Source organism: Nerophis ophidion, linkage group LG09 (assembly GCF_033978795.1).
Source record: "Nerophis ophidion isolate RoL-2023_Sa linkage group LG09, RoL_Noph_v1.0, whole genome shotgun sequence".
Classification (NCBI taxonomy): Eukaryota; Metazoa; Chordata; class Actinopteri; order Syngnathiformes; family Syngnathidae; genus Nerophis; species Nerophis ophidion.
In genome coordinates, this window is record NC_084619.1 from 44,225,376 (window position 1) to 44,243,518 (window position 18,143).

Sequence of the window (18,143 nt, forward strand, 5' to 3'; positions counted from 1 at the left end):
GGATGTCTCTGTAAATTGCTGCATTCATTTTATTCTAGTAGTCAGAACTCATAACAGCATTCTTCAGTGGAGAGAGGACAACCTTCCAGAAGGACAACCAATCAATAAAGCCTGTATGGTAGAGTGGCCAGACACAAGCCATTTTGTAGTAAAAAAAGTTTGCCAAAATACAGCCGAAAGACTCTCAGACCATGAGAAATGAAATTATCTGGTCTGAACTCAGTGGCGTGAATTACAGGCATCATGTTTGGAGGAAACCAGGTTCATCACCAGGCTAATACCATCCCTACAGTGAAGCATGGTGGTGGTATCATGCTGTGGGGATGTTTATTTCAGCGACAGAAACTGGGAGACTAATCAGGATAGAGAGAAAGATGAATACAGCAATTCACTGAAACATCCTGCCTGAAAACTAACACATCCCATCCATTTTGATGGAGCTTGAACGGTGCTGCAAAGAGGCAATGTGCAAAACTGCCCAAAGATAGATGAACCAACCTGTGGCATTGTATTCAACAAGACTTGAGGCTGTACTTGTCGCCAAAGGTGCATCAACAACGCATTGAGCAAAGGTTCTGTATACTTATGTACATGTGATTTTTTCATTTTTAATACATTTGCAAAGTAAATAAAACATTTTTTTTCCACATTTTCTTTATGGTAAATATATTGTCTGTAGAATTATGAGGACAAAAATGAATGTATTCCATTTTGGAATAAGGCTGTAACACAACAAAATGTGGAAAAAGTGGAGCACTGTGAATATTTCCCGGATGCACTGTAACTTCCCATTTATAAATATATTGAGTCAGTGTAAAAAGACTGGAAGTGATTAAAAACATGATCCCATGAAGACTATTTGTAAAAATAAATTCAACTCCCTTTCAAAGTTTTTATTAGTACAAGTACAAGACAATAACATTTGTACACACCTTAAACATTTCTTGACAGGAAGTTGTACTTCATGGATTCATCACATGGAAAGCATTGTTTTCGAGTGAAACACCAACAATAAAGTAACATAAAAAATGGCACTTCTTTTGTAAGAAAGAAAGTTATAAAGTGGAAAGCGTAAGTAAACAACATTCATTATCATAGACACTCTTTTTTTGTCTTCATGTCTGCTGACTTTTCACAGAAGAAGAACTGAAGTGCAAATGTTATTTCACTTCTACACTTCTTGACACGATAACGGAAATATAGCTTTTTTTTTTTTTTCAAAAGAAGTGGTCTTTACATGCCATTTTTCTTCTCATGGTCGATTTGAAACATTACATTTTGATTGTATTTTACATTTGATCGCCTGACATAATGAGTTTTTTTTGTTCAAGACATGCTTGCCAAAGTTCCAAGAGAGTAGATCACATGTTTTACATGACACAACTCTATATGTCTATAGATAAGTAGGAAGAAGCAAAGGTACATCGTATTTCTATGTGTACATTTTCTATATAGTACATGGTATTTGTATGCATACTTGCGACAGTAACCGGATTAATGGTAGTAATGTGAAGGACGGTAGAAAAAAGGTGATGTTACTCCTCTACTGTTTCAATCTGTACTCTTTCAATAAAGAGTGGTGGGGGATGATTCTCCTTGATGACTGGATAAGACAAAAACAAAGAACCAAGTCAAAAATATTGCAATCGTCTATGACACTTACAGTCCTTTCAGGATTGTTGGGGTATTGTTGTGGCCTAAAATGCTTGAATTTGTGGCAGATATTCAGGAAGTTGCAGCAAAAGTTGCAATGTTTTAAAGCTTTCTGTTAAATGACTTTGAATCAACTTTATTTTATGGATTTGTTATGAATGTGTAACCATTAGGGCTGTGAATCTTTGGGCACCCAATGATTCGATTTGATTCGATTCCTAAGTCTGATGATTTAATTCACAACAATTCTTGATTCAAAACGGTTCTTGATTCAAAATCAATCCTATTTTAATAACATTGGGTGTGTTTAAAAAAAATATATAACCTTGTTGATTTATTTGAATGGATTAAGAATCGTTACAGGTAAGAATCACAATTCATTTTATTTTTTTAGACACCCCGAATAACCATAACCTAAAAATAGCTCAGGATTTCAAAAAAAATTGGAAAACAAATACTGTATTGTTGTTTTACTTATTTCACACCACACACTCAAAAGTAGACACTAAATGGCAGTAAAAACAAATACTCATAGTTAATTGTCGAATCGGTGTTGTTTTAATTCATTACAACAGATAATAGTATTAATTCAATACAGTTATACAAATCCCTCCACCAAAAGCTTACTTATTTTTCACTGTCTGCTCTGTCCACGAGTTGAGGACATTCTCTGTGTATATTTTACACCTGAAAAGTGTTTGTCATCTTAAACCTTCATTTATGTTCCAACACATCAAACCCCACACATTTAGAACATTTGTGAGCTGTTGAGAGTGATCTAAATCTGTATTTTTTGCTGGTAAATACGTTTGTAAATACAATGAGATTATCATCAGACTTCTACATATGTGGCATTTAAGAGCTGCCTATTTGCTATGTAAGCTTTGCAAATGAAAATGTGTGCTTGTTGTACCCTGAATAAATAAATGTTAAATTTATAAATACATGTAAACTAGGATGAGGGCGACTTGTCCAGGGTGTACGCCGCCTTCCGCCCGAATGCAGCTGAGATAGGCTCCAGCGACCCCAAAAGGGACAAGCGGTAGAAAATGGATGGATGGAAGTAAACTACCAAGTAAATATTTATATGCTACATTACCCAGATGTTTTAGCACTGTAAACAGGAAAAGGAAGTATGTCTCAGCTCTTCACCCCACTGAAACACTCTTATACACACTACTGAAATGCTCTCACATAAACAACTGAAATGTTTTTCTCTCACACACCCTACTGAAACACTGTTATACACACAACTGAAACACTTTTACATACACAGCTGAAATGCTCTCACAACTAAAATGTTTTTTCTCTCACACACCCTACTGACACACTCTCATAAATACTACTGAAATGTTTTTCTCTCACGCACACACACACAAAAACACGTAAATATTTTTCATTTGAATGTATAAACGGTTTTCACCTGTGTGTGTGTGTGTGTGTGTGTGTGTGTGTGCTTTTTAGACGTGCGTGTGAGAGACAACAATTTCAGTAGTATGTGTGCAAGGATTTCAGTTATGTGTATGAGAGCATCTTACCAGTGTGTATGAGCGAGGTCGCATTCCGGTTCCGGTCACCAATAATCCCCGCCCATTTTCAGACAATTTTTTATTTTCTTTTAAGCAGAGTTGTTTGTACACAAAATGTCTGCCTGACTGCCAACAAGTAGCTTAACCGATGCAGGATCTCTACTTCATAATTTGAGGGCTTCAGCGTAGAATTTAAGAACACTTTAAATGCAACATGGGTCGGGCTGTCGCCGTGGGTTGCACCTGCAGGACGCGACACCTGAGCCTCCCGACAGCCAAGCAGCCTGGAATACTCTTTCCGTTGCGACGTTCCAGCTCATGGAACGGGGCAAGAGGAGGAGAAGGTACTTAGATATTATTTATTTCTGAATTATTGTTGAATCCCACAAATTGTAAGGCGACATGGCATTGTTGTGCGCTACAATGGTAACATTTCGGAATGTGAGTCACGGTGTGGAACGTCAGTAGCTGATCAAATACTAATGATAATGGATTCCATTTATTAAGCGCTTTTCTATCGACTAGATAAGTGGTCCTCAAACTACGGCCCGCGGGCCGGTTATGGCCCGCCAACGTCCAACATCCGGCCTGCTGAAAAACCTTTTTTGTGTATTATTATTTTAAATCTGTCTTTTCTAATCCATTTTTGGTGTCCCCTAGCTGCTCAGGCAAACCATATTGCCTATTAATGCATTTTCCCGTATGACGTATATTGTCTTAGCTTTTTTCATGTGATCTGATTGTTAAATTCTTATTTCAGAGTCACAACACAGCTGCATGACCATTTCAACAAGGATGGAATAAACAACCTCTGGATTCATGGAACTTCTCTGCACACAAATATATTAATTGCAATATTCAATTAATTTCCCATAGAAACATTGTGAATATTATTTTCAACAGTGTGTTGAAAACAACTTTTTTTTTGGCTCAGAAAGGTTCCTTATGTCTTATTATTCTTATACTTTCAATACTTCCATCCATCTTCAACCGCTTATCCGGAATCGGGTCGCGGAGACAACAGCTCCAGCAGAGACCCCCAGACTTCCCTCTCCAGAGCAACATTGGCAACTTCCTCCTGGGGGATCCCGAAACGTTCCCAGGCCAGAGAGGAGATGTAATCCTCCCATCTGGTGCATGGCCTGCCGCGGGGTCTCCTCCATGTGGGATGTGCAACGAGGTCCTCCCTAGGGAGGGCATCCGCACGAGATGCCCTAACCACCTAAGCTGGCTCCTTTCCAAGCAAAGGAGCAGCAGCTCGACTCCGAGTCTCTCTCCGGTGATTGAACTTCTCACCCTATCTCTAAGGGAGATGCCAGCCACCCTTCTGAGAAAACTCATTTTGGCCGCTTGTATCCGCGATCTTACTCTTTCGGTCATGACCTACATTTCATGGGTGAGAGTGGGAATGTAGATAGATAGCTCAGTAGACCGAGATATTTGCCTTCTGGCTCAGCTCTCAGTAGCTTTCAGTACTTGTCGGTGTGTAATTCCAGACATAGATGTAAACATTAATGAGGCAACAATGAACATAATGGAAACTATGGAATAGAAATGTTCCCTTTAATTTTGCACTTTATTCAGTGAACAACATGGGAATTATATGGTTTGTTAAAATGTTTTCTTCACTTGTGCAGTGTATTGTCTGAAATAAAATTTAGTTCGAACATTTTGTAAAAATACATAAATAAGGAACCTGTTATACAGACCTGTATGAAGTTGCCCACTTTATTATTGCAAATATCAAAATAACGCTGCAATACGTTTGTGCTGTAAACATTCATGTTTCTACCATTGAGGTTTTCAAGTTATTTTAAAATACATGTTCTGACTAGTAATGTCATCCAGCCCCAATTATCACACACACTTTGTCAACATTTCCCCAAACTTGTCCCAAACGTTTGTAATAACCAATGTTTTTGTTTTAGGATTATTGTATTTAGGTTAGGGGCTAGGTGTAAATATTAACACATTAACTTAAACTATAATTTTAGACCCAAAAGATATTCAGCACAAACAATTGGGACCTGTTTGGGAAGATTTTGAGGAGGTGGGGGGGCTTGATGACATCACCAGTCAGAAAATCTATTTTGGAATAACAACAAACTTAACTCCACAAACACTTTTTTTTAATAGCACAAACCAATGGCAGTGTTGTTTTAATATTTCCACTGGTAAGGGGTTTGTGCGATAAACTTAAGCCAGAATTCATACAAGGCTTATTTGTTTACATTTTAGCTGTCCAAACAAGTATATGTTAAAAGACAGTTTGGCAAGAATATAAAACGTGCCGTCAAAATAATTGTTAACATCCATCCATTTTCTATCGCTTGTCCCTTTTTTGGGGGCGCAGGGGGTGCTAAAGCCTATCTCGGCTGCATTCGGGCGGGAAGGCAGGTACACCCTGGATAGGTCACCATCTCATTACAGGGCCAACACAGATATACAGACAACATTCACACTCACATTCACACACTAGGGCCAATTTAGTGTTGCCAATCAACCTATCCACAGGTGCATGTCTTTGGAGGTGTGAGGAAGCCGGAGTACCCAGTGGGAGCCCAAGCAGTCATGGGAAGAATATGCAAATTCCACACAGAAATATCCCGAGCCCGGCATTGAACCCAGGACTACTCAGGACCTTCATATTGTGAGGCACATGCACTAACCCCTGGATCACCGTGCTTTGTTTTGAAATATTTCTGAGTGAACTGCATTGTGATGAATCTTTACAGATGAAACTTCAAATGTTAAAATATAGTTCAAGGGTTTATCTATTCCAGCATATAGAACAACAATGTGAAATCAATATATGTGATGGGCTCATAACGTGCAACTTGAGATATTTGCCTGGATTTCGAACTACCTCACCGACAGGCCACAGTACGTCAGACTGAAGGACATCACGTCTGACACTGTGATCAGCAGCACCGTAGCACCGCAGGGAACGGTGCTGGCCCCTCTTCTCTTCACCCTGTACACCGCTGACTTCTGCTACAACTCAGAGCTGTGTCACATCCAGAAGTACGCGGATGACACAGCCATCGTCGGGTGCATCAGGGACGGCAGAGAGGAGGGGTTTCGGAATCTGGTGAGGGACTTTGTTGTCTGGTGCCACACAAACTTCTTGCAGCTCAATCCATCAAAGACCAAGGAGCTGGTCATTGACTTTGGGAGGTCGAGTCCACGGTCACAACCTATTGTGATCGAGGGAGTTGAGGTACAGACCGTGGACTCATTCAAGTACCTCGGGGTTTGGGTGGACAAAAAGCTGGACTGGACTGTTAACACGGACCACCAGTACAAGAAAGGACAGAGCAGGCTGTACTTCCTCAGGAGACTGCACTCCTTCAACATCTGCAAAAAACTCCTGTGCATGTACTACCAGTCTGTGGTTGCCAGTGTTCTGTTCTACATGGTAGTGTGCTGGGGGTGCAGTACATCTAGAAGGACAGCTCCAGACTTGAGAAACTGATCAGGCGGGCCGGTTCTACAATCGGAATGAAACTGGACACACTGGTGACGGTGGCAGAGAAGAAGACTGTTGACAAACTAGTGAGCCTCCTGGATGATGCCAGTCACCCTCTGCATAGCGTTATCAGTAGCCAGAGGAGCATGTTCAGTGCTAGACTGCTTCATCCCAAGCGCGGGGCTAATAGACTCAAAAACTCCTTTGTCCCACACGCCATTAGACTGTACAACTCCTCGCTGGGGCGGGGGGCGGGGGGTACTAGGATGACAGGGGATGCAAAACAATAACAGTGCAACACGTTTTCATAACATGGTCATTACTGCCTACTTTGTCTTGTTATATTCTTATTTTATTGTTATATTTGTATTCTCATTGTTTCTTTTTAGTTTTTATTCTTATTGTAATATTTCTCTATTTTGTTTCCATTTAAACCCTCATTATTTACTTTTTTACATTTATTTAAATTGATTTCAACCATCATCTTGAACTGCACTGAAGGAGTTCGGGAAAAGTTGATTGGCGGTACCAAAGATGCTCCAGTTTTAAAGGCCAATATCGTTTCTAGTGTGGATGGCCCTTCTTCTTCTGTAAAAAAACAAAACATTATCAGTGGTAGTTTGTCCAATAAATGTGTATTTGAATCATGTCTAAAGAAATGATCAGCTGATACTAAATAAAATGTCCAGTAAGAGTATTTCACTTCTTAAAAGCCATAGCGTATTAAATCTGAAGGCGTCCTGTGGCAATACATTTACAACAGGTCTTTCAACAATTACAGGTTGCTTTTTAATAATGTTGTAACAGAGGATGATACACAACAAACATATACAAACTGTACATCAATTTATTTAATAAACCAACAGGGGGTGTCCAAAGTGCAGCTCAGGTTGGCATGCAACATATTGTCAGAAAGAAAACCGTAAAACAAAGAAGAAAAAAAAGAGTAAAAGGACCTAACATAATAAAAAAAGCTAAGAATATATTACCAACAAATTAAGTGTGTCTAAAGTTTTAAAGGTCAAAGCATGCAGGCACCATTTTGCATTGTTTTTATATTTAAAAAAAAAAAAGAAGAAATGCCATCCATCGATTTTCTACCGCTTGTCCCTCTCGGGCTCCTTTAACAGTTATTGTGCATCAAAATCTAGTGTTGGCTTTGTGTTTTGATTGACAAATTGTAATATCATTTAGTTATAAGTATCAAAATGTCAGCTTTTTCACATCACATTATGCCATTTTGCTCCTTCAACATATTTTTTCTAAAATATGTTGCAGGAAATCAAAAACTCAAGCTCAGGGCCACAAATTACTCCTTGGCTGGACTTTGGACACCTCTAATAACTAATGAGAGTACATTTTGTCACCTGTAACACAAAGCTGACAAGTTTTGTCTTACAATGTAATATCTGTTTTTGGTATTGTTTTTGTTTTACAAAATAAAAAACTTAATATCAAAATGATACTTTGACTTTCGTTATGCCCTTGGTAGAGGAAGTTTGGACAACCGTGCAACCATTAATTACCTTCTGCATCTTGGAGATAGTCCCTCCAGAAAGTTACAACCATCTCCTCAGCAGCTCTCTTGTTGCACCCTTCCGGAGAGAGACAATTTCTTAAAAGAATAGGGGTTTGGTGCTATCGGTGTATAATATAGTCAGGAAAAGTCAGAGATGTAAAGGATTCTGGGCATTTGTTGTGTTGCGTTTCTGTTGTGTTACTGTGAGGATCTTCGCCTGAAATGTGTTTGTCATTCTTGTTTGGTGTGGCTTCACAGTGTGGCGCATATTAGTAAGAGTTTTAAAAGTGTTTATATCACAACCATCAGTGTACTCTGTGTCACCCAGTATGCCTTACAGTCGTGTGAATGAATCTGCGGTAGCCACTACAACATGTTGCGGGACTGGCAAGCTGTTTGTACATGTTGTAGAAAGCGTCAAAGTCAAATGCTTCGTAGCACGCCTTTATTCTTGTTATCTGGGTGACCGCCAGCAGATATTCGCGGGAATACTTGCAGCTCCTATTGTCCTCTGTACTTCATAACACGGGTCAAAATGGCTCTTAGAATGGTAAATGTTGCCGATCCCTGAACTAAGTATATCAAACATTTCCGAATGGTTCAACCGCCACCCGCCCGAATCTATTTAAAATCAATTTTTTCGTCATGTCACCCACCCGACCCGCGGTTTATCCGCAGACTCTGCGGCTGAGACCGCAAACCGCACATCTCTACCAGGCGCCCACCTGTCTGTGATTATGATTTTTGTATTTAAGCCCGCCTGCTACCTTTGTTCGGCCTGGCCCGTTTGTTTGCTTCCCGCAACAGTTACGTGAGTTTTGCCTATTTGGTATTCTGTAACTTGCCTCCATGAGCTCAGCTCGCGCCATTTGGACTCTGAACTCTGCCTGTTGCTTGTATTAGCATTTAGCTTTCTGTGCTAAGGCAAGCCTTTGATTTGCTGTTTTGTACAAGTGTTTTTTTGTTGTATTTTACATTAAAACCTGCTCTTACCTTCATTTCTGGCTGCTGTGATCCCGTGCACCGAGGGGTGACACTCCACGCGCATCCACGATGCCGCGCCCGCGTAACACTGATACTTGTTTTCTAAATGTAAAACAATAAAATAACCTTTTAAAAATATACAAATCATGATTCAGTATAAAATTGAAACGCTATCAACTGACCTTTTTTACCTTTTCCAAAAGTTCTGTGTCAGCTATGTCTTCTAGTTTTGGGTTTGCTAAACCACAGACCAGAAGAGAAAATACTGTTGGCGAGAGAAAGTTTGGTGGTGGGCCGCCATGCACCAAGTTCACTGCAATGGCTCTGCCAGCAAAGTAGTAGCAGTCGTCTCTTAGAGCTGCAAAACAATGGCATAAAAAGGAAATAACACATTTTAGCAAACAAAAACTGTCTGGTAATTAAAAGCTGAGTCTCCAATGACCAATCAAACAAAATCAGCAATAAAATGTTGCTAAGTCCAGGTGAAAAATACTGACTGTTTATTTTTAGATGACTATCCAAATTCAGTAATTGAATGTAACAGTAAATAAATGGCTCACAATAAAAATAAAAAAAGCCAGGCATTACCAGTGCTGTCAAGAGCCAAGTTCATTTGGTTTTCTTTTCCCTCACACATGGGTGACCTGGCAACATTCTCCATCAGCAGCCTTAGGAATTCCCTTCTCGGTCCTCCTAAATCCACTCCTTCTTCACTTCTACCCACTGATGGTCGGATTGGGGTCGTAAGATATCCTTTGGAAGCCTTGTATGGCTCTCTCCCATACAGCAGAACGATTTATATTGAATTTGCATTGTCTCTCTGTGCTTATTTTGCTAGACAATTGCAGCAGTATTTCTTGAACCGGGAACTTTTCTGCACTTGAACACAAAATCAAACAAAAAAGATTAGACAGCACTTTGTATTTGGTGAACATTTTAAAGTAGGCAAGAATTTAACCCAAAACTTGGATGTGATACTATATCCCTCCATCCATCTTCTTACGCTTATCCGAGGTTGGGTCACGGGGGAAGCAGCCTAAGTAGGGAAACCCAGACCTCCCTCTCCCCAGCCACTTCGTCCAGCTCCTCCCGGGGGATCCTGAGACGTTCCCAGGCCAGCCCGGAGAGATAGCCTTTCCAACGACCTCCTACCGGTCGGACGTGCCCTAAACACCTCCCTAGGGAGGCGTTCGTGTGGCATCCTGACCAGATGCCCGGACCACCTAATCTGGCTCCTCTCAATGTGGAGGAGCAGCGGCTTTACTTTGAGCTCATCCCGGACGACAGAGCTTCTCACCCTAAGGGAGAGCCCCGCCACCCGACGGAGGAAACTCATTTCGGCCGTTTGTACCCGTGATCTCATCCTTTCGGTCATGACTCAAAGCTCATGGCCATAGGTGGGGATGGGAACGTAGATTGACCAGTAAATTGAGAGCTTTGCCTTCCGGCTCAGCTCCTTCTTCACCACAACGAATTGATACAGCGTGCGCATTACTGAAGACGTCGCACCGATCCTGTTGATCTCACGATCCACTCTTCCCTCACTCGTAAACATGACTCCGAGGTATTTGAACTCCTCCACATGGGGAAGAACTCCTCCCTAACCCGGAGATGGTACTCCGCCCTTTTCCGGGCGAAAACCATGGACTCGGACTTGAAGGTGCTGATTCCTATCCCAGTCGCTTCACACTCGGCTGCGAACCGATCCAGTGAGAGCTGAAGATCTTGGCCAGATAAAGCCATCACGACCACATCATCTGCAAATAGCAGAAACCTAATCCTGCAGCCACCAAACCAGATAGCCTCAATGCCCTGACTGTGCCTAGAAATTCTGTCCATAAAAGTGATGAACAAAATCGGTGACAAAGGGCAGCCTTGGTGGAGTCCAACCCTCACTGGAAACGGGCCCGACTTACTGCCGGCAATGCGGACCAAGCTCTGACACTGATCATATTCTTTGAGCACTCTCCACAGGACTTCTCAGGGTACACGGTCAAATGCCTTCTCCAAGTCCACAAATCACATAAAGACTGGTTGGGCAAACTCCCATGCACCTTCAAGGAGCCTGCCGAGAGTACAGAGCTGGTCCACAGTTCCACGACCAGGGCGAAAACCATATTGTTCCTCCTGTATCCGAGGTTCGACTATCCAGCGTAGCCTCCTCTCCAGTACACCTGAATAGACCTTACCGGGAAGGCTGAGGAGTGTGATCCCACGATAGTTGTAACACACCCTCCGGTTCCCCTTCTTAAAGAGAGGAACCACCACTCCGGTCTGCCAATCCAGAGGTACCGCCCCAGATGTCCACGCGACAACCAAGACAGCCCCACAGCATCCAGAGCCTTAAGGAACCGAGGAGCTTATTAACCACCTCAGCAACCTTAGCCCCAGAAATAGGAGAGCCTACCACAGATACCCTAGGCACTGTTTTCTCATAGGAAGATGTGCTGGTAGGATTGAGGAGGTCTTCGAAGTACTCCCTCTACCGATCCACAACATCCGCAGTCGAGGTCAGCAGAACACAATCCTCACCATACATGGTGTTGACATTGCACTGCTTCCCTTTCCTGAGGCGGCGGATGGTGGTCTAGAATCGCTTCGAAGCCGTCCGGAAGTCGTTTTCCTTGGCTTCCCCGAACTCCTTTTATGTTTGAGTTTTTGCCTCCGTGACCGCAAGGCGCACACCGCTTGGCCTGTCGGTACCTGTCTGCTGCTTCCGGAGTCCTATAAGCCAAAAGAGCTCGATAGGACTCTTTCAGTCGTTTGACGGCATCCCTCACCGCTAGGTGTCCACCAGCGGGTTCTAGGATTACCGCCATGACAGGCACCAACCACCTAGCAGCCACAGCTCCATTCGGCCGCTCCGACAATAGAGGTACGGAACATCGTCCACTCAGACTCAATGTCCAGCAACTCCCTCGTGACATGTTTAAAATTCTTCCGGATGTGGGATTTGAAACTCTCTCTGACAGGAGACTCAGCCAGGTGTTCCCAGCAAACCCTCACAATGCGTTTGGGCCTGCCAGGTCTGTCTGGCATCCTCCCCCACCATCGCAGCCAACTCACCACCAGGTGGGGATCGGTAGGAAGCTACGCCCCTCTCTTCACCCGAGGGTCCAAAACATGAGACCGCAAATCCAATGACACAACTACAAAGTTGATCATGGAACTGCGGCCTAGGGTGTCCTGGTGCCAAGTGCACATATGCTCACCCTTATGTTTGAACATGGTGATTGTTATTGACAATCTGTGACGAGCACAAAAGTCCAATAACAAAACACCACTCGGGTTCAGATCCAGGCGGCCATTCTTCCCAATCACCCGAGGGAGCGCTCTTGAGTACTCCCTCGAGTGAATCCAAAAAGGGTGGGTACTCTGAGCTGCCGTTTGGTGCGTAAGCGCAAACAACAGTCAGGGCCTCTTTCAGCAGCTTGACGGCATCCCTCACCGCTAGGTGTCCACCAGCGGGTTCCAGGATTACCGCCATGACAGGCACCAACCACATAGCAGCCACTGGGTTGAACTCCAACGTGCAGGCTTTGAGCTGGGGGGCAACAAGAATTGACACCCCAGCTCGTCGCCTCTCACTGCCGGCAACGCCAGAGTGGAAGAGAGTCCAGCCCCTCTCGAGAGAACTGGTTCCTGAGCCCTTGCTGTGCGTTGAAGTGAATCCGACTATATCCAGCCGGAACTTCTCTACCTCACGCACAAGCTCAGGCTCCTTCCCCCCCAGAGAGGTGACGTTCCACGTCCCAAGAGCTAGCTTCTGTAGCCGGAGATCTGACCTCCAAGTGCCCTGCTTTCGGCTGCTGCCCAGCTCACACTGCACCCGACCTCTATGGCCCCTGCTATGGGTGATGAGCCCATTGGAGGAGGGACCCACTTTGCCTCTCCGGGCTGTGTCCGGCTGGGCCATCTTGCCCCCACCTCCAGAGGGGGGCCCTGGTGACCCGCGTCCGGGCGAGGGAAATCTGGGTCCTTTGTTTTGTGTTCTTCATAGAGATCTTCGAGCTGCTCTTTTTTTGATCCCTCACCTCGGACCAGTTTGTCTTGGGAGACCCTACCAGGGGGCATAGAAGTCCCTGGACAACATAGCTCCTAGGATCATTGGGACATGCAAACTCCTCTACCACGTTAAGGTGGCAGCTCAGAAAGGAGGGATGTGATAATGTGAAGGTTATTAATTTCATATCACTTATGAGACCACATCGTTCTTGAGCGTTATTCTGATGACTCAAACTCACATACTGTGTGTGCTACTCACCTTTGACTCTCCATAATGGCAACTATTATTTGATTTAATTCCTCGTCATCTGAAGAGTTAGGCAAAAGAGTAGAAACAAGTGACAAATATGAAGCGTAGTCACCATCATGTCTTGCAAGGCAGCCTCCATCATCACCACTAGTGCCAGGTTTCACATCGTCTCTTGCAAGGCAGCAGCCTCCATCATCACCACTCATGCCAGGGTTCCGATCGTCTCTTGCAAGGCAGCAGCCTCCATCATCACCACAACTGCTGACAGTGCGATTGGCGCTATAGCTGTCTTCTTGACCAGTGCTAGTGTCAGGTTTGCCATCTCCATCATGACTTCTCGTATTGTGATACGGAGCAGTCCTCGTTGCTCTATACCTGGTAGCAGCCCCGGTGGTGACATTACTGCTAATGTTTGTGTGACTCTTAGGACCGCTGCCTTTAAATGCACGCATGTTTAATGTAGATCCGGTACAACAGTCATATTCTTCCTCAAAGTCAGTCTTAAACAGAGAAAGAAAAGTATGTTTATTTTTTATTATCATATTTAGCACATTTTTATGAAGTGGTAAAAAGCAAAGGAAATCCCAAACATACTAACAGGGTCCTTGATGGTCTCACATACAAGGCTTTGGTTTTAAAGACATTTTGAATAAGCATTTCATTCAGCTCCTGACCACTCTGAAGCTTACGGCGCATCAGCTTATTGCCACAGGCCATGAGAAATTGGAGGCTAGAAAGAAGGTGTGAGTTTTCCTTGCTCTTAAGTGGGCCTACCGAGGATGTCGTAGTGGTTTGTGCAGCCCTTTCAGACACTAGTGATTTAGGGCTATATAAGTAAACATTGATTGATTGATTGAAGATGAGGATACTACAACGATTACAACAACAACAAAAGCTTTAAGCTATGTAGCTTAACAGTGCGTTGTACATTCATTGTTAGTCATTTTTATTATTGTGAGTTAGGGGCACACTTGGCTTCTTGTGTCTGACCGAATCAAGTAGATTATAAAACCAATGCTGAGCAAATGATTGTAATAATTATGACTGCACTTTTTTGTAATGAAAAATAAAAAAAATACATTATTATAAAGAAAGTAGAAAAAAGAGACATTTACCTGACATCGTTTGGAATGTGCTCACCAAAGCCATCCCTGATGCGTTCTAACACAGTCTGGTGGTCCCAATCCTTCTGGAATTCAACGGCACTGAGTTACACTGAGTTACATGGTTACACAAACATGGACACAATGTGTCCATGTTTGTGTAACCATGATTTTGGACCTTGTTTGTACATTACTCCCCATGATTGATCAGGGAGTGGTAATACATCCTTGTTAAAAAAAGGTGTGTTGTTGTGGTCTGACACTGAAATAAGAATGTAACAATCAGATCACATGAAAGGAGCAAACACAATATAAGTCATACTGCTTTAGGAAATAAAATGAAAATACCAGCCCACACGTCCTATCAATAATACATCAGCAATGGGCAGTGTTTATCAGTATCAGTTATGTTTTAACTACTAATATTGATATTACGGTCAAATATTTTAACCTGTTTTATCACTTCAAGCTCTGAACAGCATTATTTACGTGATTTTTCTGTGAGCATCAATCAACCCTGAAAAAACATATATGTTAGTGTTGGGGAGAGATATACAATATAGTAGACATTTGAAGTAATAGTTTTGGATGAGAGAACAAAATAGGTTTACCTGCAGATGCACTCTCTCACAGCTGTTACATTTACAAGTTATCTTCATGCAGTAGTAGTGCACCTGCTGCTTCTCCAAAATGACCCATATTTTGTGTAAGATTTATTTTTCCACGGCCTGCTTTCACACACTAAGTGAAGAACAGCTAATTCAACTGACATCTCGCCACCTGACTCACAATTTCGCATGTTTGTTACCATAGCAACAAGGCTACAACACTACAAACAATACTAGGTGGCATATGTATATGATTTGACAGTATACTTTTCAGGCCGCCCCGCAAACATACGACAAGTTTGCAATAGATCTGAGACTCTTAAGACCGACAGAAACTCAAGCATCACAAGTTGTTAGCCTGTTTGTAGTGATGGCACAAACTGCGACCTCCTTACCATGCCATGTTGTGTTACGAAAGAGTTGCACTTTGCCCGTTCTCGCCCGATGATGTCATGTTATCGATAGGAAAATGCATTTTTAGACAATATGTTTTGCTTGAGCGACAGGGAGACACCGAGAATATCAAACGGTAGAAAATGTATTGGGAAGGACAGATTTAAAAAAAAAAAAGAGTATACTTTTTATACTTGGGACTTTCCGCAGGCCGGATTTTGGACGTGGCGGGCCGTAGTTTGGGGACCCTCAGATTAAACAATCAGTGAGAATAAAACAAATTACCTTTTCCTTCTCGTGCCTGTTGTCCATGAACAGTATTGCTGCGCCTGATAACGTGGTGGCGCACTCCGGACTTGAGCTTCAGTAAGCGGCGCCATGCCGCTTACCTGACGGGAGGGGAAAAGAGAAGCTAAGTGACCGCCCACGGTCTTTAGTGTCTTGGATGTGCAGGGGTCGGCTGCTGGACTACTGTTGCTACATTTGACAGTGACCTGAATTATCCGGTTAAGCCAACACAGAGTGAAGTAAAGCTGCTGCCTTACTTAAGCTACTTGTAGGAATTTGGGCAGACATTACTGTTGCGAACAACGTAGCTACAATTTAGGATGACAAGTGGCGGGATTTTTTCTAAACCTAAAAGGGGCGGGGATTATTGGTGACCGGAACCGGAATGCAATGTCCCTCATACACTGGTAAAATGCTCTTTATACACATAACTGAAATCCTTTCACACATACTACTAAAATTGTTTTCACAAATACACGTGAAATCCTTTTACACATACTGTTGAAAAATAATTCCATGTAAATGAAAGAAAGAAACGCATTAGTTAGTAAATATTCTAATGACACATAAGGAACACAATTAATTCTGATATAACTTGTCCTCTAAAAGGTTTTGAATTGCAGAAACTCCTTACCTCATATTTATTTTGAAAAAAAAAATTGACTAAACATAACAGATTTCTTATCCCAATTAAAGTTAAAATCATGTCACAAATGTTACCTCGTAAATCTCTCCTGTCTAAATTCATCCGGGCTTTCTTTTCAGAATGCTCTGTTTTGTCACATTGAAAAAGAGTCAGCACGGTGGTAGAGGGGTTAGTGCATCTGCCTCATAATATGAAGGTCCTGAGCAGTCCTGAGTTCCATCTCGGGCTCGGGATATTTCTGTGTGTAGTTTGCATGTTCCTCCACTGACTGCGTGGTTTCCCTCCGGGTACTCCGGCTTCCTTGATTGGCAACACTAAATTGGCCCTAGTGTATGAATGTGAGTGTGAATGTTGTCTGTCTATCTGTGTTGGCCCTGCGATGAGGTGGCGACTAGTCTAGGGTGTACACCGCCTTCCGCCCGAATGCAGCTAAGACAGGCGCCAGCGACCCCCCGCGACCCCAAAAGGGACAAGCAGCAGAAAATGGATGGATGGATGGATGGATGGATGGATGAAAAAGAGTCAATTAACCATGAATGTCCAATATCACAATTATTCTGGACTCAACTTTCTGTTATACTGTTTAGTACTTATAATATACTGTTTAGTACTTACAATATACTGTTTAGTACTTATAGTATATTGTTTAGTACTTACAATATAGTGTTTGAGTTCAAAGAAAGGGTTTTGTTCTTACAGGGTAAATGTCATAAAAACTTGAGTATGCTGTCAAACTGCTGTGTCTACTAGGAGTATTAATATTCATAAAGCCAATGTTATGTCATGCAAACCAAATAGTTTTTCATTTTATTATCCATCCATCTATTTCCTACCACTCTTCCCTCTCGGGGACATTATAAAAAACATTACATCAAAGAAAAAACAACATGTAATGTGTAATATGATGCTTTTATTTGATTTTTGTTTTATACTTTTAACTGTTATTCTTCACATTTCTTGTTTTTTGTTAGTGTTGTTTGAATATATTGTTTAATGTTTGAAAATGAAGACGAAAATAATTTCTTCACATTTCTTGTTTTTTGTTAGTGTGTTTTGAATATATTGTTTAATGTTTGAAAATGAAGACGAAAATAATTTTTGAATACTTAATTTAAGAATGTTTAATGACATTTATTATCAGATTGTTCAAAATATCTTTGTTATGTAAATAACACCAAATACTTGGTTGTATGTACTTATTTATTTATTTATTTACAATATTTGGTGTTATTTACATAACAACGATATTTTGAACAATCTGATAATAAATGTCATTAAACATTCTTAAATTAGATGGCCTTTTGTTTTACTCTAAACAGTGAAATACATACCCTTTTGCCAAGTTGCAGCACACTACTCCATTTATAGCAGAAAACGAAATCTGTCTATGCATGCGTGTAGCCTACGTCACTTCCATGACTTGAACATTTTACATCATGTTCTGTGTTATTTGTAATGGTTCGTATAAAACTATAGCTTACCAAGGAGTAAAAGGCAACAAGAATATAACAATTTACAGAATGTACATTTAAAAAAGAGATTAATATCTGTGTTGGATCCACTATGGATTGAACTTTCAAAGTATCATGTTAGACCCGCCTGGGGTTGCCCACATATGTGGTCCTCTCCAAGGTTCTCAAAGTAATCATTGTCACCGATGTCCCTGTTATAACTTATGGGTTATATAGTTCATGTG

The 18,143-nt window shown here is 41.9% G+C and overlaps 2 protein-coding genes across 3 annotated transcripts in view; both read right to left on the reverse strand.

Annotated features, from left to right (window-relative positions):
• Positions 1–884: 884 nt before the first annotated feature.
• The window catches only part of eno4 (enolase 4), a 153,780-nt gene continuing 136,521 nt past the window's right edge, over positions 885–18,143 (reverse strand). Inside the window, exon 13 of the mRNA XM_061911042.1 lies at positions 885–1,603. Within this exon, the coding sequence (XP_061767026.1) occupies positions 1,536–1,603 (68 nt within the window). The 3' untranslated portion in view covers positions 885–1,535. The remainder of the gene's footprint in view (positions 1,604–18,143) is intronic.
• LOC133559349 (uncharacterized) lies at positions 8,203–16,720 on the reverse strand. 2 transcript variants are annotated; one of them, XR_009808153.1, is made up of 6 exons: positions 14,525–16,720; positions 13,522–13,909; positions 9,743–10,033; positions 9,346–9,512; positions 9,164–9,256; positions 8,203–8,246 (listed from the first exon to the last, which is right to left on the reverse strand). XR_009808153.1 is itself a non-coding variant. In XM_061911043.1 (2 exons), the coding sequence occupies exon 2, from the start codon at positions 13,068–13,070 to the stop codon at positions 12,369–12,371; it is 702 nt and encodes a 233-aa protein (XP_061767027.1). In that variant the 5' UTR covers positions 13,071–13,909; positions 14,525–16,720; the 3' UTR covers positions 10,108–12,368. The 2 variants fall into 2 exon arrangements, 1 of the variants encoding a protein (XP_061767027.1); XM_061911043.1 differs by lacking the exons at positions 8,203–8,246; positions 9,164–9,256; positions 9,346–9,512; positions 9,743–10,033 and having other exon boundaries at positions 10,108–13,909.